This window comes from Narcine bancroftii, chromosome 1 (genome assembly GCF_036971445.1).
Source record: "Narcine bancroftii isolate sNarBan1 chromosome 1, sNarBan1.hap1, whole genome shotgun sequence".
Lineage (NCBI taxonomy): Eukaryota > Metazoa > Chordata > Chondrichthyes > Torpediniformes > Narcinidae > Narcine > Narcine bancroftii.
The window spans coordinates 372,247,647-372,268,523 of NC_091469.1; the positions used below are offsets into that span (position 1 = coordinate 372,247,647).

General features: G+C 37.4%; 1 protein-coding gene across 7 annotated transcripts in view; it reads left to right on the plus strand.

Annotated features, from left to right (window-relative positions):
- dnah5l (dynein, axonemal, heavy chain 5 like) overlaps nucleotides 1–20,877 on the plus strand; it is a 425,035-nt gene that overhangs the window by 324,301 nt on the left and 79,857 nt on the right. For all 7 annotated transcript variants that reach the window (XM_069913293.1, XM_069913291.1, XM_069913294.1 and 4 more), the window contains 2 exons: nucleotides 312–476; nucleotides 4,081–4,348. In XM_069913293.1, coding sequence (XP_069769394.1) covers nucleotides 312–476; nucleotides 4,081–4,348 — 433 coding nt within the window. The remainder of the gene's footprint in view (nucleotides 1–311; nucleotides 477–4,080; nucleotides 4,349–20,877) is intronic.

Below are 20,877 nucleotides of genomic sequence, written 5' to 3' on the forward strand. Positions count from 1 at the left end.
AGAGTAGTTCACGGACAAGTTTCTCTTGTGTCTTGGTGTGAGCTTGCAGGCGCCTCAGATTACTGAACATGGAAAAGTATTTACATCATTATTTTTGTTAAATATTTATTTCAGTGCAATTAACCCAGGATGATTTTTGGTTTCAATGAATTGGTTTACATGATTTTTTTGTTTGGAATATTTCGACAATATTTTCTGATATTGTAGAATTATCTTTATAGATTTTTTTTCCCCCAAGAGCTAGGAAGCATGCATAATTTTCTGGTGAATTTCATAGGGTTAATGTTTCTCAATGATCTTGCTTTTTATAGGCACGTCACTATATTGCTGAGTCACTTGGACCAAAATACGCAGAAGGGGTAATTCTCAATATGGAAGCAATGTGGTCAGAAGGTGATAATCGTACACCTTTGGTATGCTTCCTTTCCATGGGCTCGGATCCTACTGAAAACATTGAGCGTTTGTCCAAGACCAAGGTACATTTAAAAACTACGCCCATGTTGTATATGCATGTGCACATTATTCAAAAATATATATATTTTTTTTTTTTAAACACACAATTTAGGATTTTGTTGTATGCATGTGTGTTATATGCCTTTTTTATTGGTTAATTCTGCAGTATTATTATGGTAATTTTCTTAATTTTACATTGGCACTCAAGTGAATTTTGTATCTGAATTATTCACGTTTTGCAGTGGGGAGGGTATGCCTGTGATAGCATAGTCAGGAGAGACTGAATGGCACAATGGGTGAGAGAATGTGGTTACACCTTGAGCCCTGTTGGTGTGTAAAAAAAAAAAATAATAAAAAATGAAAAACAGAGGAAGGAAGGAAAAGTTAAGATTTAAACAGCTTCAAAAATATACTCTGGCACTTGAAATCAAACAAAAAATACAGGCAGTACAATTGCTAAATTTGCCTCACATCTCCAGCAATCTTAGTTCAATTCTAATCTCTGATGCTGTGAGTGAAACTTGCACATTCTCACTGTGACTACATGGAATCTCTTGCATGGAAGTTTGTAGATTAATTACCCATTGTGCATTGCTCCTAATGCATGGGTAAGTGGTAGAGAACGTGGGGAGAATTAAAGGGCTTAGTGTAGAAGGGTGTTGATAATTGGCATGGACTCAGTAATCAGAAGAACCTTTCTCTGTCTCTATGACAGACTGCAATTCTGTTAAAATGCTGGAAATGCTCAATGATTCAGTTAGCATTTCCAGGATGAGAAAAAGCTTTTATTTCAGTTCAAGGACACTTCATTAGAATGAGCTATTTTTTCCCCCCAATAAAACTCAACATAAACATGAGAAAAAAAAATCTTTGTTTTCAATTAGGCATATTTTTGCCCTCACGATTTAGCACTGAATTCATTATTTTCTAAGAACCAGCTTTTTGGTTGGTATTCGAACCAGTTAGGGGAGCTTCAAAGTCTTTCACTGAAATGTTAACTGTTTCTGAGCATTTCTCATATTTTCTATTTTATTTATTAGTTACAGCATCAACAGTCTTTAGCTTTTTGAAGACATGGATATAATGAAAGATATAGATGCTGGAGGATTTGTGAATATTGACAACAGGGTGACATTAGGAAGGATGGGCATCAGCTCTGCAACATAGGTGCTGCAAATGCCATTCAAGGATTGGATGCCAATTGTGCAAATTCAATAAAGTTAATCAGTATTTTAATTGTGTTTGAAAGGTTTGGCAAACTGCAATGGCCTTTGAATTGGAGTAGATTACAACAACCAATTGTAATAGGTGGCAAATTACAAGTTAACATTCAGTTAGAAGATGAAGTGTAATATGTATTAATTTCTAAGTCTTGCCACCTTATTCCCACATACAGACACTAAATATTCAAATAAATTAGTTTCTGCAAATGGACCCACTTTACACAATCTAATCACTAGTATCACATTTGCATGTTGTATTTATTTAAAACCTGTTCAGATAGTTGCATGGATAGGAACTGTTTGGGGTATACAAGCAGAATGGTGGCAACCGAGATTAGCTTTGTTGTCAAATTGGACCAAAGAGCCTGTTTCCATTTTGTAGCACCATTTAAAAAAAATGCATATAACTTGTGTGTTATATGCTTATTTTACAAACCCAACACCCCACATATTATATGCATGTGTGTGCTATATGAGAATATTTTTACATATTGAAAGAATTAATATAATTAATAGCAGATGTGAGAAAGTTGAACTGGCAATTTATAGTGGGCATGAAAATATATAGCATTAAGAACGCACACAATTTAGAGTGGCCGTGGAAAAAACTAACTGGCAAATTATAGCAAATGGAACTATTTTAGCAAGAATGAGAATATATCAACGGCAATGAAAGAATGTGCACAATTTACAGCAGCTGTGGGAAAGAAGCAATTTATAGTGAGTATGGGAAATGTTTATAGCGACAATGAGAAGGTAACAGTGGCAATGAAAGAATGTGCACCATTTATAGTGGTCATGGGAAAGTTTGATTTTAGGAATATTTTAGGAATGCCATGGTATTCCTATAAACAGGACATTCTGGCTAGGACACAGCACTTTATCATTGATAATTGCCCAGATCCATCCATGAGGGAGGAGATTAACACATCAAGGGCCTCTGATTTGAGCCAACATTAGAATTAAAATTCTGCTCAACTCTGAAGCCTGTCTTGTTCTATTTAATTGATTCATCTCCAAAGCTTGTTAATGTGTTGCAGCAGGAAATCAGCTGTATAATGGGTGATTGACACCTCTGGTGGAAGTTGATTGGGTGTTAATTTGTGGGAGATTCACTGTCAGATACTGGTATGTGCTTTGTCTTATGTTCCATTTAAATGCAAATTGATTTATCCATCAAAATTTAAAATACTACACCCATGTTGTATATGCATGTGCACATTATACAAAAATATTTTTACACAATTTAGGATTTTGTTGTATGCATGTGTGTTATATGTTTGAGCTCATTATAGGAGTGAAAACACAGTTCTCTACAACTCCATGACTCTAAAATCTTTACATTATAGTGAGAGTTAACAAAAACATTAAAACCAATGTACCTGTTGTGAGCGAGTGGGTGAGGAAACAGGTTTGGTAGGTCTCAAAGGCAGGAACACTGAACACAGTTTTAGTAAGGAAAGATTATACTTACAGATGCCAAGTGTGGGAAATGGTAACTGATGCAACACACACTGACACCCCCCCCCCCCCATGGGAAAGTAATAGACAATTAATAGCAAATAAGGGCAAAATAGCATGGGAACAAAACACACAGACAATGAACCGGTACACACAATGATCAAGGAAAAATCACTTTGATGCCCCACCACCCCATGACACTGCTCTATACTACAAGGGACACTAATTAAACACTCCCAACCCTTTTAACAGTGCACATCTTACCAACAATTTCTCCAGCACTCTTCCAAATTTGTAGGCTTGGAGTGAAGCAGGGTGGTCCCAAACTGGCAAAGAGAGAGAACAAACAGCACATGGCACCTTTATAGTGCTAGAGGGTCCAGCCCAAGTCATAGCAAGTTCCAATAGCTTGGTGTCTGTTGGGTTAATCCAATTACAACAGCCCAAGGCCAAGTACAAGCAGGCTGGAGAGTCAAGTCCAGGTAATTTATATGGGAGCCAACAGCAAGGTGTGCATTAATGACTGGGGTGGAACCAAACCTTGATTGGCAGCTGATGTGTCCTCCAATTCGGTAGGGGGCAGTGCTGTCTCATTACAGCCACAAATCTTCCCTATACAGCACCTTTCTAAATCTAAATGCTAAATTTCTCTTTCTCCTTTGTGAATTATGTACTGAATTACATTTTAATGGAAAAGACAATCTATTTTGAAATATGTTACATTTTAAATGCTATGTGCATACATATTACTTAATTTAATACATAATTTTACAAGTTAAAAACAATTTCAGTTATAACACTAAACTTTTGTTAACTTCTGATATTGGACAAATCAAATTATTAATAGTTAACAGTTTTAAAACTGCATATTAATATCCAATGCTGAGTGAACTTCATTTAGTTGCAAGTATAAAACCGATCTCTTTCTAAAATGTTCCTTTAGAACATCCCTTGTCGAGCCATATCCATGGGCCAGGGTCAGGAAGTTCACGCAAGACGTTTGTTGGCTCAAAGCATACAGGATGGTGGCTGGCTTCTTTTGCAGAACTGCCACTTGGGCTTGAATTTCATGGATGAACTTTTAGATACTCTTGCAACAACAGAAATGATGCATGATGGATTTAGAACCTGGATCACAACAGAAGTCCATCCAAAGTTTCCCATCAATTTATTACAGTCATCTATTAAATTTACAAATGAGCCCCCTCAAGGTAAGAAAAAAATTGGCTGGAAATTTTCTTACAGCTACTTCATAAGAACTTCTCCAGATATGTAGCAGATGAATAGAATTTCCAATGGATTTTTGCTAAAGTTATGGTGGCATAGAAGGAGCAATTGCAAGAAAGTTTCTCGTGTCTTTGTACAGATTTCATTTTCTTTTTATTTAAAAGCTATGAGCATGTTATGCTGAATAGCAATAGAATTGAAAAGGTCATGTCTACTTGATTTAAAGCCCAGAGATAAAAGTATTTCACTAAATTTAAAGTTAGATCACTTGACAAAATTGAAGAATGTCTTTTTCACCATTTTCAAGAAAATACATTTTTTTCCATATTAGAGTTAATAAATCATTTTAGTAAGCTGAAGCATTAAATACTTGATGCATTCAAACTATAAAATTTAGAATTTCATCCAAAGTTATTGGCTTAGAATTTCATCTTTGCAATGCCAAAAAGTGCTGTGGTAAAATTAATTGAGAGTGAAGCAATTTTGCCTCTGTTTCTAGTATCCAACTGTTAGATGTTGACATTGTGCAAGATTTTAGTATTGCTATTTCTATTTTTAAGTGTCAAAGTTGCCTTAATGATTTTGATAGTAATTTTTCATCAGCAAGATTTTCTTTTAAATATGTGAGAATTTCTGAAAGTGGTGGCACGATTGGCAATGCCTTTACAGCACCAGCGATCAGGACTAGGGTTCAAATCCCACACTGTCTGTAGGGAGTTTGTATGTTCTCCCCCTATCTGCATGGGTTTTCCCTAGGGGCTCCGATTTCCTCCCACCATTCGAAACAAACTGGAGGTTGTAGGTTAATTGGGTGTAAATTGGATGGCATGGGCTTGTGAGCCAAAATGGCCTGTTACCATGCTGTATGTCTAAATTATAAAAAAAATGTTCATACCATGAAGATCTGCATTTTGCTTACATTCCTTAGTTGAAAAAAAAACTATTTAGACCCAATCATCTACAGCTCTGCAGACTGCTCATGCTGAAAACTGACACCACCTAGCACTTTCAATCAATTTGTATATACTGGGAATTTGTCTGGATCTAAACCTATCACTTCTCTTGTTGGGTGAACCTGCAAAATAAAGCATATGGACACTAATACGAATAACAACACAGGAGGAATCAAAAGACTCAGCTCCCAAAATTTTCTCTACCAGGATTCACAGGGAGCACAATTTAATCCAAATTTATCTGACAATAATGTAAAACAGGATATACTTCCACAAGATTGTGATCTCATCAAACATCACATTGATCACTTGTCAACAATTGAAGTATATTGATCTGTTATGAGCCCAGAGGATCCCAAAACCCTGCAGCAATAGAAATTCACCAAGGCAAATGGTTACTTAAACAAAGTTACTTTTAATGTTCTTTAAACATAAAAACAGGATCAAACTTTAACTTGTTACTATTAACTTAACTTAACCTAACTTAGCCCCCTTTTAATTCTAAGCGCACATGTATATAATGTGTGTATAAGTTCAGAAAATTTCTTTGATTCACTGTCCAATCTCACTTTTCACTCCTCCAAGTTCACTGTTATCAGGCAATTCTTATACTGTGCACAGAATTTAACATCTATGAATTTCGCCAGGCTTTGGTGTTTGAAAGGTAAATGGTTACCGCTCAGAAAGGTTCTTGTCAGTTTTCAGAGAGAGATTTGTTGCTCATTGGACACAAACTGATTTCTTCAGAACAGCTACTTGAGTGTCTTGCCAAAGAAACTTGCCCCATCAGGGTTTTCCAGATGATAACCTCTTTCTTCCAGGCCATCACAGAGTTCCTTTTCTGTCTCACTTATCTCACGTGAAACATTATACAGCGAGCCATCTCCTCTTGTATGGACGACAACGGCTCTGAATAGGCTGAAGTCAGAACTCACAATCCATCTTCCAAGATGCGATTTTTCCACAAGCTTTCCAGCTTGTCATGTTTCAGAGCCCTAACTGTTGCTGCTGAACTGTAGAACTGAATCCTCTCTCTCACTCAGAGACAACCACATGACCCTTTTAGAACAGCAAACTGCATTCAGACAGACTGCAGCACCAGATCCAATCTTCCAAGTCTGTTCGTCTGTTGCTTTCCAAAACAATAATCCATTACTCCACAGTATGTCCAAATAACACCTACTGGTGAAGTCTCTATGGTCATTGTTCAAAGTTTTTACAAAGGCACTCATAGCCTGGAATGTTTGGCTTGAGCAGAGTCTTGGTGTTTGTATCTGTGTGTGATCTAACTAAAAACCCCACAATTTATCTCCTTTAAAACATATCTATATACAATATAAAATATAATATAAACTGTTACACTTTCCCCTTACAAAGGAATTTTAACTTGCGTTAAAATTCAGTTATAACTAAACTGACTTTACAATCACTACAGTGATATCAATATATTATGTTATAACATTTTCTAACATTTTCATGTTATAACAATGTAACCCAATGTTGAGAGAATATATTTCTATGCATGATCAATTTTAAAACCTTGACAATCTGCTATCACATTATTTGTACCTCTGACATGATTAATTTTCAGATTATGTTCTTGCAATATTAAACTCCAGTTTAACAATTTTCTGTTTTTATTCTTCATTTTATTCAATAACACCAGAGGATTGTGGTTGGTAAATATCACAATTGGTTTCATGAGATGTACCGAGATATACATCAAAATTCTGCAGAGCAAGTATTATAGAAAACAGTTCCTTCTCAATAGTGGAATAGTTCCTTTGATGAACATTGATTTTTTTTTGTTTTGAAAAGTAGGCAACTGGATGGTCAATTTCATTATGTTTTTGTAACAAAACTGCACTTGTTTCCCCCTCACTGGCATCAACTGCTAAAGAAAATGGTCTGTCAAAATCAGGAGATTTTCTTCCCTTTCTTCAAAAGATTGGTTAAAGGAAAAGCAACTTCAGCAAAATTTCTCAAACTTTCCTATAATATCCTGCCATTCCTAAAAACCTTTTCACTGCTTTCTTGCCATTTGGAATATAGAAATTGCATTTACCTTAGCTTGAATAGGTGCAACTTTGCCATAACCAACGTCATGACCTATGTATGTCACAGTAGCATGTCCAAATTCACTTTTAGCTAAATTAACAGTTACATTTACTTTGGATAATCTTGCAAACAATTTGTCGAATTCCCTCAGATGTTCTTCCAATGTGTCACTTTTTGTGACCAAGTCATCAATATAGGCATCTGTATGTGTCAACCCTTGGATTACCGAATTTATCATCCTTTGGAATGTTGCAGGGGCATTTTTCAAAGATAATACATTATATTTGTATACCCAGAAGGAGTTACAAAAGCAAAAATTTCTTTCCTCTCTCAGTTATCCTTCAATAAATCCACTTTAGTAAGAAATTTGATGTCCAAAAATGAGTCAGGAAATGTGGAGAATTCTTCAGAAAAGTTTAAGCCTTTATTTGCAAACAAAAGCTGAGACAAATCAAAGACTGGACTCTGAAATGCATGTTGCTATGAGACACTGCACTTTTTTAATACAGATTTTCAGTTACTCCAATGTTCAAGTTTGATTGATGTTTTGTACTAATTAGCTCATCCTGGCTTCGTTTCTCGGTCACGGTACTCTTATCACTCACTTCTCCTTACACTACACTTATCTTCTTGAAACCAGCCTGTTTCATAATAAATCACTCGCGACTATGGTTCCCCTACCTTGTCCTGTCTAACTTCTCCTATCTGATCTCCTGTTACTCCCCTGATCTCATCCTGTTTGAATGCTTGTTCTCTTGGTGCCTGTAACCACTATTATTTTCTTAGTTCTGAATGTATGACCTTGATGTTTTCTGTCTAGACTTATGTTTTAAAGTTAGCAGTTTTGTGTAACCTTGGAGATGAAAATACTTTCCCTTTTTGTGTTTTAAAGTTAGCAGGCTTTGTAGTCAGCAAATTCTACACATACTATAATCAGCCAACTTTTCTACATACTGTGGCTGTTACTTAATTACATGGAATATTTTTCATAAACAGTGCAGTTGAAGTACATAGTAATTTGTTACATAGTAATGGATTAATGAATAAATAATGAATAGTACATAGACATATTTTCCATATATTCCCCCCTTTGAGACCTAAATGGTCTCACATAGAGAGAGAGAGAGAGAGAGAGAGAGAGAGAGAGAGAGAGAGAGAGAGAGAGAAGACTAAAAGCTGCAACCATAAAAGGTCAGATTAAACTACAATAGCTATCCCTAAAACTGGGTTATTTGCAAAATTTCATGCTCAGTCTTCAAAGTATCTCTCTCCCACTCCCTGAGCCACTGAGCCAAAAACCTGTTCCTTCATGTCTGATTTGGGGAAAAAAGATCCAGGAACCCTCACAGACTATTTTTCAGCCGTGCTGCACTCTTCTTGTGTGTCTTGCACTTTGTGCAGATTATAACAGTTACTGCACCAAGTATATGTCAGTGGGATTGTCTGATTATTCTACTTCTTCCCACTTTGAATCAAACCCTGGTCTCCCAGGGAGTCTAAACAGAGAACTTGTCATGTATTTCTTATGTGCACTGCTTGTATACTATACCAGTCTGTATCATTCATGGAGCCTCTCCTCAATCTAGACATCAGGCTTCCATTTTGTTTTTTAATTCACTTTGATACTTCTAAATTATTTAATATTCACTTTAATACTACATTTATTTTCTTAAATTTGTCTTTTGGTTTATAATTTTTAATTAGCTAATATCACAACTGTATGCAAGATATATGATCCCTCCCCCCCCCCCCCCCCCCACCCCCCACAATGACCCTCCAAATATTCAGGTTACCAAGCAAGCCATCCATTCTTCTCCTCGGTCCCTGTCTAAAACTGTCTAACTGATTATGGATATCTTGCATCGCCTCTGAGATAATGAAGAATTTATCAGTAACTTTTGTAATGCACTTATCCTCTACAATTACATGTACTCCACCCTGGGAAGCAAACTGATAATCCACTGCATATCTGGGTTTCTGTGAGAAAAGCCTCAATTCTACCAATTCTCAATTAACAGCTCCAACCCTGCCACTATCCCATTGCCCAACACTGTTAAGCCACAAGATAAGATGATTGCGATTCTTGTCAACCACCACCCCAGCTGATCTTCTAAGGGATATGGAGCTAAGGACTTCCTATTTGATGTCAGTTCCTAGGGTTGCAGGATTCCTTTGACACTCAGCGAAGATCAGTCTTCTGACTCTTGCATTTTCTGGGCATGGAATGACAAGAGGTCCTAACGTCCCATGGCAAACAAGGCAGTGAAACTGTTGCCTGTAATACATAGGCTTTCTTTAACTGATAACATGTGGTGGGGTCTTGGTACACACACACACACACACACACACACACACACACATTAGCAAAATCGATGGTGATTTTTCCTATCCTTAATATATTTTTCCCATTGTGTCTCCTAGCAGCATCCCCACAAACCACCTGAGTTCCTCGAGTTAGATTCAAACATTCCTTCCTGAAACAAGTGCATGAGAAGTGTCCTTCCTTAATCCTACATTCACATCCGCAGCAGTGTGCTTCTAAACAAGGCAAATTATCTTTCAAAACACATGGGGTAACTATTATTTAAGAAATATGCTGACTGTGCTAATTCAGAAGTGATTGCGTTGTAAAAGCGAGTACCTTAGCAACCTCCTCTTTCATGCTATCTATCTGATCAATAACTGTGGCTGGCTTTCTATACACCTTCCTTTAGCTGCTTGGAACTGCTTAAGCGATCCATAAGCAAATATGCTCTAACTTCTGGCTGGTGTAGCACTTATACATGATGTGTAGAGGGAACCACATATTTCAATTGGACCTCATCCAATTAGTAGTGAGTCACTGATAAGCTTTATGTCAAAATAAATGTCTCATTGTCTACACTAAGAGTCTGGTATCAACTTTCTCCCAGTTTTAGTATAGCTAAATGACTGAAGACAGCATTTAATAAAAGATGTCATGTTATATCCTCTCATCCTCCACATGTTTATATCCTTGTGTGTAGTCCATTCTGTCTCAAAATCCATTTTTATCATTTTCTGTATGAGGTAGGGCTGAGTTTTGAGTGGATACCTTGCGTTGAGTTGGTTAGAATATGGAATAGATTCAACAGCTATAAACATTCATCTTATCAACATATAAGTAAAACACATTTAAAATGATATTATGCTGTCACCAAAAATTCCTCTTTTTAGACACGACTCCAGTATTCAGTTCAGATGTCAGGGTGACAGTAGGCATAATAATGAAGTAGTCATGTTGTAGGTGGGCCTCTCTTTCTCAGTCTGTTATAATAAAAGTCTTAATATCTTAGCTGAACCATTTTCCTTAAGTCTGTTTGGTACATCTAGTGAGGCTGTCCTTCAAGCTTTACTGCCATCATTGTTATTACTGGGACCTGAAATTGTCCTTTTCAGGGAGTTCCCAATTTCTTCCAATCCAATTCTCTACCAGAATATAATCCTCAGGTTTGACATTAGGATATTCACCACTTGGATCTGTTGGATCACCTTCCTTTAGGTATGTTTGTTGTACCTGTGAATGCATCTCTCAAAAAAAGTTTTAGTTAGGTTACTCAAATATTTCCTTTTGTCATCATCTAATGATGATAAATCCAACCCTACTGGCTGTGTAGGATTTGCTCCCCAAGATGTCTGTATTGGCTGTCCGTGGTCCATCTCTGCAGCAGATAGCCCTGACTTAGCCTGTGGTGTCATCTGAATTTAAAACAATGCTATGGGTAGCACCTTTTAGCCAATTTTAGCCCTGTTTCTTCAGTCAATTTGGCCACTTTAGTTTTATTTTTCATTTTCACATTCCACTATTCCTGCTGCCTGGGGTTAATGGGATTAGTGGAACCAATTCCTTTATCCAATTCATCCCAGATTCTGCTGACAATTTAGACAATTTATTCTTAAAGACAAATCAATAATAAAACAATACTTATACTTACGTTCTTAATTATATAAAATTAATCCATATACACTCAAACGGTAGGCATTCAATTCCTTTACCAAGATTATTTTGTAGGCAGATAATATGTTCCTTCCTTTGGAAGGTCCTACTTTCTTAGATTAGTGATGTGCCACTCCTGTGGGACTCCTCCTTAGTCAATCTACATTATTGCATATATATAATTAAGTAGTACAAGTAAAAGAAATTGTATTTGGTACAGAAATTGTCCAGCAGGGGTGGTTCATAATTTGATTTCTGGCACACCCCCTCCTGTTTACAGAGCTTAATGAAAGTCCCCCTGAACTTTGCTTCTTCCCTATATCAGGCAAGACTGTTCTATTCATGCAGTTTATCACTTTCTGAATAAACGGTGAGTGGACCGTTTATAACAGCAGCTTTTGCAGTAGCATCTATGCAAGCATTCCCAAGGGGTAAAAAAGTTCTGGTATGGGCATAAACATTCCTTTCCCTATCTTGTAGGCTCTAACAAGGGCAAACAATTCAAATTCCTGGGAAAACTGGATGATAGAAGGCAGCCGTCTTCATTACTTCATTTCAAGGCAGTTTTAAAAAGGCCGTCGAGTTAACAGTAATACACTCATAGAAGGTTAGATTAATTCACTAAGGGAAAGGTTCATAGTAGCTCAAATGTGCTTGAGTCGTCTATTGGATTAGACATCAAGAGAGCTGCCCCTAAATGTTGGATGTATTTTAATATTGGTTTCAAAGGTACCTCAGCTCTCTCTCTTTAATACTTGGCCCAAAGGTCATCACCACTCTTCTAGGTGGTTATTGGTATTAGACCAGTTTCAATAAGTCTTAAATGACATTGCAGTTTAAAAAAAAAAATGATTTCTTCTGTCTGATTTGTTTTTACTCCTTCTGTACAAGTTAGAACCAAGAAACACTGCAGACATGGAACACCATTTCATCATTGTTACTTTTAAGATCCAATAACTTGTGAAATTGCTGCATGATTGAAGTACTCTGGAAGGCAGGTTTCAAAATTACTGTAGATAACTTTAGTTCAAGCTCTTTAACCCCTTCTTCCTCACTTATGTGCAGTCTTTCTACTGTTAATGAAAGTGTGAGGCAAACTTACAAAGTTAGTTTTTTTTCCAAAATGAGCAACAATTTTACATCAATGCTAAGTCAGAAACCTTCTTCTTTATCGTAACTAGTGAGACACAGGTCTGGTTACTGTGGTTGCTTGGGTACATGTGGGGGTGGCCTTGCCCACAAGGAATCTTTTGATTTCTCATTCTCATTATTCTGCAAGAATAAGGTTGCCATGCCTGACATCGGGTCCCCAGGGTTTTATTCTTTCACCTTCTGATTGTTAACCATTCGGCGCCTGAGAGAATGCGTTACCATTTTAATTATAATTATCATATCTTTAATCTGAAATGCTAAATCATTTTCGCATTCTGTAGTTGGTGCTGGTCTGTACCTTATTTAAATTTAATTTCTATTACACACCTTACATGGAGAAAAGTTTAATTTCAGCCTTACAAATTATATTGCACAAACAGGGCGGGAGCGGCCAATCATTATTGGCTTTACTTTGATGACCAAGCAATATTCCAGATAAGTAATTGAGATTCCCAAATTTTTCTCCCTTGTGGCTCCCATTATCTCTCCAGTTCTTATTCTTTTTTTCCATCTTAGTTGTTTTCCCTCAGCTGCGTAACTACCATTGTAAATTCTTCTTCCTGCTCCGTGTAATTGGAACATGGATGGGACTGGTCCCTTTTCAGATAAATCATTACCTTTTTAACTCTATCATAAATTTACCTGGCCAGTCCTTTTCTGGCCTCCTGCTCAATACCTACCTTTTTCTGAGTTGTGCAACTCACTGTCCAATTTAAATTTCTACCATACTTCCAATATAAATAACACATTGTCTGTTCCAGGGTCCCAACGTCACTCATTTCCAACATTTTACTCATAGGAGTGTTTACTCCCAATTTATCACACACTTGCCCCATGTTGCCCTTTTGTTCCTCTGCACCCACTTCTGGGTCCTGTCCTTTCCATGAGCGGTTTCCCCTCTTAACAACCAATCTAAGGCAGGGCGTCAAAACTAGGGCAACATGTTATGGTTGGACAATACTTTTATCCCCTCAACCCCTTATCCTCTGTGTGCTCAGGATGCAACACTCTTAGTTCATCTGGAGTAGGTCAGAGCTATGCCATAGGGAGGGAGGGATCGATTGATCTAACACCTTAAGAGAAGAATTGGCAAAATGTCCCATGGGCCCATTCTTAGATGCTAGTTCAGCTGGTCACTGACAACATACAGTAAGCATTCTTCAATCTTGGATTCCTGGCTGGTTTGCCAAATGTATTGAAACTGCCACTTTCCGATGCAAAGAACACAGCACACAGAAATGGTCCAGTTAACTCTTTATTGGACACCAGGTTAACCTGAGAGAACCCTTACTGCTTTCAGCCTTGAAAGCAGTCTCTGGAGGTCTCTATTCAACAAATGGATGCATCAACTTTTAAACACTCGAGAAAACAAGTTGCACTAAAAGATTACATCATTATTCTACATACAAGGTCAATCACACCCCTTGTAGCCCCCTTCCCCTAAATCCCTGTATCAAGGTTGAATAATAAGAACACTGAGTTACATTTACTCCACATAATGTCAGTTTCTTTTCCTGATTCTCCTCCTGTTCAGACTATTTCTCCCGTTTTTTACTTTCTTCTTCAGTTATCCTCCTGCCCTGAAAGTCTCTCTCCTGCCCTGAAAGGCTTCAGTATCGCTGCCTCTTTCATTCTCATATTTTGGATTTATCTTTAGACATAATTTTAGATCAGTTCTTCCATTCCATTTCATTACACATGTATATATCAAAGGTCCCTTCCCTTGGCCACTGGGTTGACAGTTTTTTGTTCTTTTCTCCCATTTTTCAGATTCAACTGCAGTTGTTTTATTCATTGTGCTATTTTGTTCAGCACACTTCATCATTCAGTCCAGTCATGGTCTTTATTTCTGTCCTGTCCACTCTTTGCAGTTACTCTGCTATTTTCAATGTTACTTCTACTTTTTTCCCTAACATTTTGTGGTTTTAAATTGTCCAATTGATCCCAATTTTATATAACCTACCTGTTCTGCCCATGCAGACCCCTATTTACCTAGGACGGTACCCTTGACCGTTTAGACCGCTATTTACCTCAGGTAGTAGCCACGAGGATTTTTATCCTGCCCATGCAGACCCCTATTTACCTAGGGCAGTATCCACAGGATGCCCCGCCCGTGCAGACCTCTATTTATCTAGGGCAGTATCCACAAAGACTTACCAACACCATGTGGAATTTTTCTTCAAACTCTGTCCCTTATTACTACTCTCCCCACTGCGCAGTTTTCCTGATCAATTCTCTGAGCCTCCTTTCAGGTCAATTTGTCAGCAGAATCTTTGGATCAGAGTCCCCAGAGACTGCCCGTACCCATTAGATTTTAGTCCAAATTTAAACTGAAAAAACTTAACTATTTTTGCGGGTGGCCACCTGTTGGTTCCGACCTGCCACCTCTTATCTGATGAGTCTCTTTCTGACCCTGCTCGCTGCGCCAAATTCAGTTGTGGTTTTTTTTTGATGTCCAGAAATGAGTCAGGAAATGCGGAGAATTCTTCAGAAAAGTTTAAGCCTTTATTTGAAAGCAAAAGCTGAGACAAAGCCTGAACTCTGAAATGCCTGTTGCTATGAGACATTGCACTTTTTTAATATAGATTTTCAGTGACTTATCCATGTTTGAGTTTGATTGATCTTTTGTTCCAATTAGCTCATCCTAGCTTTTTTCTCGGTCATGGTACTCTTATCACTTCTCCTTGCGCTACACTTATCTTCTTGAAACCAGCCTGTTTCATAATAAATCACTCGCGACTATGGTTCCCCTGCCTTGGCCTAACTAACTTCTCCTATCTGATCTCCTGTTACTCCCCTGATCTCATCCTGTTTGAATGCTTGTTCTCCTGGTGCCTGTAACCACTATTATTTTCTTAGATCTGAATGTATGACCTTGATGTTTTCTGTCTAGACTTATGTTTTAAAGTTAGCAGTTTTGTGTAACTTTGGGGATGAAAATATTTTCCCTCTTTGTGTTTTAAAGTTAGTAGGCTTTGTAGTCAGCAAATTCTGCACATACTATAATCAGCCAACTTTTCGACATAATGTGGCTGTTACTTAATTACATGAATATTTTCCATAAATAGTGTAGTTGAAGTACATAGTGTGTTAGTACAGATTCTATCACCAAAGTGTATATGTACATATGTACAGATGGTAGTGTATGATGACTGTGATTGGCTGAGAGTGTAGCCACACCTACTGGCAGGTTTTAAAGGATTGCTCCTAGCCAGACCAGGTCATTCTGGACTGTCTACCTACTTGTGATATGCTCCAGTCTTAGTTATTAATAAAAGCCTTGGCTTGGATCAACAAGTCTCTGGTTCTTTCGACATGCATTACACATAGTAAATTGTTACATAGTAATGGATTAATGAATACAAAATAGGTACATTTTCCAATAGAACCTGTGATTCTCCCTCCTTTACTGTAACCAAGCCCTCTGACACAAAAGGCTTGAAAACATCCATAACACCCTTACAAGGTTTGGAAAATCTGCTCTCCTTTAATTCAACTGTCTGAATACACATTTCTGGTAAAACCACCTTTTCTCATCTCTTTTTCAACACAAAACAATACGCAATAACATGTCCAGGTTTCGTACAAAAAAAGACATACAAATGCAGAAGTTCTGTCCTTTCCCACCTTACCTTCATCTTTTCTCTTAACCTTCTCCCCAGACAATTTCAGGTTTACTAGTCTGCTCCACATTAACCTTCTGAACAGGTTTACTAATCTGTTCCACATTAACTCTCTGAAAAGGCTTACTGTCCTGAAATATGTTTTTGTGAATCATCCGCTAACCTCACCTTCTGCTGCCACGTCCCCATGTCTCTCTCATCCAGGTATAATTTCATCTCATTTGGAACACACCTTTTAATTTCCTCAATTAATATCAATTCTCTCAATCTGTCAAAATCATTATTTATTATTTTTGAGGTGCACCAATGATCAATACATAGAGATTTTCCCAGAGCAAAATCCATATAAGATTGATCCCATGTTTTCACCAAACTCCTAAATTTTTGTCTATATGTTTCTGGAACCAACTCATAAGCTTTCAATACTGCTTGTTTAACAGTATCATAATTTGCCACTTCCTCTGTAGTCAAGGTAGAGTATGCAATTTGTGGTTTCCCTTCAATACACTTTGGAGCATAAGAGGCCATTTTTCTTTTGGCCATCTTGAGCTCTCAGCAACCTTAACAAAAAGCTGAAAGTATGTATCTATTTTCTCGGTCATCAAAAGGAGGAACTAGATTTACCTCTCTACTAGCCAAAAACCTCTCCCCGGGAGTTACAGCCTCAATTCTCTTACCTCCAACCATCTCAATTCTTAACTTCTCTAATTGAAACCGTCTGTCTCTTTCAATCGTTTCCAAGTCATATTTTCTTTGTCTTTCATCATCCTCCATTTTTCATCATACCTCTAACTCATATTTCTCCCTTTTTCAGCTTCTTGTTTTCCAGTTTCCTCTGCCTCATATACTCTCCGTTTCTCATCCTCCATTTTGTTGTTTCTGCAACTCAAAGTTCAATTTCTCTCTTTCTTCCAACACCCTCAATTTTTCTCTTTCTTTTTCCACCCTCAATTTCTCCAACTCCAATTGCAATTTAAAATATCTATCCTCCATATAATTTTCTGTGTTTCTCAACATTTTTTCCCTCACCTCTATAATGTTTCACTATAATCCTCTGTATTTGTATTTTCGTCCTCCAATGCATGACTTCAGGCACCTTTAATGTCTTAGCAATGACCATCAGTTTCTTTTTTCTCTTGCTCTGCAGTTCCGCAGGTGATGGTTGTGACAAAAATGTACTAACATCCTTTGCTGCTGTTTTCCACACACACAAGCTTTAAATTAGATTGGAAAAACCAATTAACTAATAAATCACAAAAAAGGTTAAGATCCCAAAACTCCAATTTTTAATCCGAAAGGACGATCCCCCAAAGGTTACAGGCCCAGAGGACCCCAAAACCCAGCAGCAATAGAAATTCACCAAGACAAATGGTTACTTAAACAAAAGTTGATTTTAATGTTCTTTAAACATAAAAACAGGATCAAACTTTTAACTTGTTACTATTATCCTTAACCTAACTTAACCCCTTTCTAATTTATAAGTTCAGAAAGGTTATTTGATTCATTGTCCAATCTCACTTCTCGCTCCTCCAAGTTCACCAGTATCAGGCAATTCTTATACTGTGCACAGAATTTAACATTTATGAAGTTCACCAGGCTTTGATGCTTGAAAGGTGAATGTTACCACTCAGAAAGGTTCTTATCAGTTTTCATTGAGAGATTTGTTGCTTATTGGACACAAACTGATTCCTTCTGATCAACCATTTCAGTGTCTTGCCAGGAAAACTTGCCCCCTCAGATTTTTCCAGAGGATAACTTCTTTCTTTCAGGTCACCACAGAGTTTCTTTTCTGTTTCCCTTATCTCAGGTGAAACATGAAACAGCCAGTCATCTTCTCTTGTATGGACCACAAGGGCTTTGAATAGACTGAAGTCGGAACTCACAACCTGTTTCATTTTGTATTCATAAGTGTGAGTTCTTAGACAACATATGGATGAAGGAAAAGGTTCTTTATTTTAAAGTTTTTATGAACAGCACATGAGGCATGCCATGAGATTGCACATCTCCTTTACAGATCCAGCATACTGTGTGTCAGTCCCCTGCTGGCAGCCAAGTCTAATCAAACAGTAAGGCACTGCTAGTTGCTTTTTGCAACCATGATCAGTATCATTACATCTCTCTTTCTTAAAACAAAAGTAGCTTACTTTTAACTAATATGTTTTCTTTGTATAACTCTATAATTTTAACTTAAACACCAAGAACTTATATTTTCATTATTATCAACATTGTTAACATTTTTTAAACTTGTTTTGTGTGTTCACATTTACATATACTAAAACTTGAAGAGTGAATAAGATAGCACTACCTCATTCTATACAAGAGTCTTTAAATTTGCTCAATGAGTCTCTTAGGAGGATTCACGTGTCTTGACAATCTCCTGATTGATTGTCCTTGAATCTGAGTTTTGCCTCAGACGATGTCTTCTCATGTGCATTCAAGTTGTTCAACAGTATCATTCTTTCCATCTATTGTGGCAGGTCCCATTTGAAGATCTCAATGATTTCTTCACAGATCAACACCTTCATCTGTCTGAATGGTGTATGATCTTGGTTGGACTTCACTAAGGACAGTTCCCTTCTGAGTCCATATGTTTGTTTTGTCTTTTAGCCTTACTTGGTCACCAGTGAAGAGTTCTGGTAGGTGTTTTGTTCCTCTGTCAAAGTAATACTTTTGCTTTTCTTTCTGTTGTTCTTTGAATTTTCTCACTTTCTCCCCCTCTTTTGTTTTTAGGAGGTTCTGCTGAATGAGTAGATTTGATCTTAGCCTACGTCCCATAAGGAGTTGTGCTGGTGACATACCACACTCGAGCAGCGTTGTGTGGTATACTATCATGCTCTGGTAGAGGTCTGTTCCACTGTCTTTTGCCTTGTTCATCAGTCTTTTTACTCTCTGTACTGATTTTTCCCCCTGATCATTGGACTTGACGTGATGTGTGCAAAGTCCCTTTCTTTGGCAAACTGTCGGAACTTTAAATTGCAAAATTGGGGTCCATTGAATATGAACCCCTCGTTTACCACGCCATGTCTGGAGAATATAGCTTTCATACTTGTTATTACAGCATCTGCAATAGTGGTGTTCAGTTAACACACCTTTGGATACAGGGAGTAATAGTCTGAGACTACAAGATAGTCCTTCCCTTCACCTAAATTCTGGTAGGGTCTGTATAATGCTAGGTGTGGATTTTGTGGTTCTGCAGGATTGTTTGCTTGATATTTCTGGCATATTGTACAGTTTGACACTTAATTTGTTATATCATTGTTGATTCTTGGCCAGTACATCACCTCTCGTGCTCTTTTCTTACACTTTTCGATTCCGAGATGTCCTGCATGCATCCTTTTTAGCATCTCTTTCCTCAGACTCTTTGGGATAAGGATTTTGCTTCCTTTGTAAATGATGTTTTCAACCACTGATAGTTCTGCCCTGCAGTTCCAGTATTCTGAAACGTCAGGTGAGCAGTCTTACTTCATGTTAGGCCATCCATCCAAAATGTTTTTTTTCTCAGTTGTCTCAGTGTTCCATGTTTGTTTGTCTCTGACTTTATGAGCTCCATTTTTGCATTTGATATAGGCAGTGCACTTGTGATCATGTCCACGAAGGTATTCATATTGTCATCCATTTTGGTGTTTGCAGGCTCTCTTGTGTTAACAGCTGTAGACAATGTGTCTGCTATGTACATTAGCTTACCCGGAGTGTATGCTACGTTCATTGCATAGCATTGCAGCCTAATCATCATTCTTTGTATTCTTTTAATTTTCTTAAAATCAGTCTCTGATATTACATTAATTTGTGCTTCAGTATCCAATTTAACTGAAATGTATATGTCATTCACTTTTAATCTCAACATCCAGTCTTTGTTTTCTTTCTTGTTTTCAGTTACAACATCTACATTGAATCCCTCTATCTCCCTTTTGTCTACTGCATGAACCTTGCTTTATTGTTCTTGGTTCCTATAGCAACGGGCATAATGGTTGCTTATGTTGCACATATAGCATATTTTACCATATGCCGGACATTTTTGGTAGGTGTTGTCCCTTTCATTTTTGTTCACTGGCCATGCCTCTCTTACCACTTTGGCGCTCTTTTTGTTAAATGGTTTATATCTGTTCTTGCTCACTGCATCCCATGTTGCAGCTAGTTTCACCGAACAGCTCTTTTGTCTGCGCTTTACAGTTTCTGTAGCCCTACAGAGTGCTATGGCTTTTTCCAGATCTAGATTTCTCTTAACAGTCTTTCCCTTAGACTATTATCTGGAATATCACAATCAAGTCTGTCTTTTATAGCGAGTTGGTCAGTCCACCAAATGCATATGTTTTGCTTCTGTTTCTCAATTCAGTCACGTACTGATCAATATTTTCTTCCGTTTTCTGTACACGTGAAAAATCTGTGCCTTTCAAACGTCACATTACTTTTAAGTATGCAGTATGCCTCAAACTGTTCCATTTTATTTTTTCCAGTTTCATTTTGACTCCTTAAACAGCAAATGTGCAGTTATTATACACCTCCAGGGCTTCATCATCCACGACATGTAAGAAAACTGATGCTTTCACTTGATCACTTTTCTCATCAGCTCCGACTGCCACTGAATACAATACAAAATGCTATTTAAATCTGTTCCAATTTTCAGCCCATTACCTGTCAGCTGAAGCTTCAGTGGTGGATGTAATCCTTCCATTTTTTACTTTGTTAGCTTCACTTCACTGATCAGTTGCTGACTTCAGATTTTACCTTTTAAAGTATTTCTTTCTAAGTTCCTTCATCTAATTTCTGACACC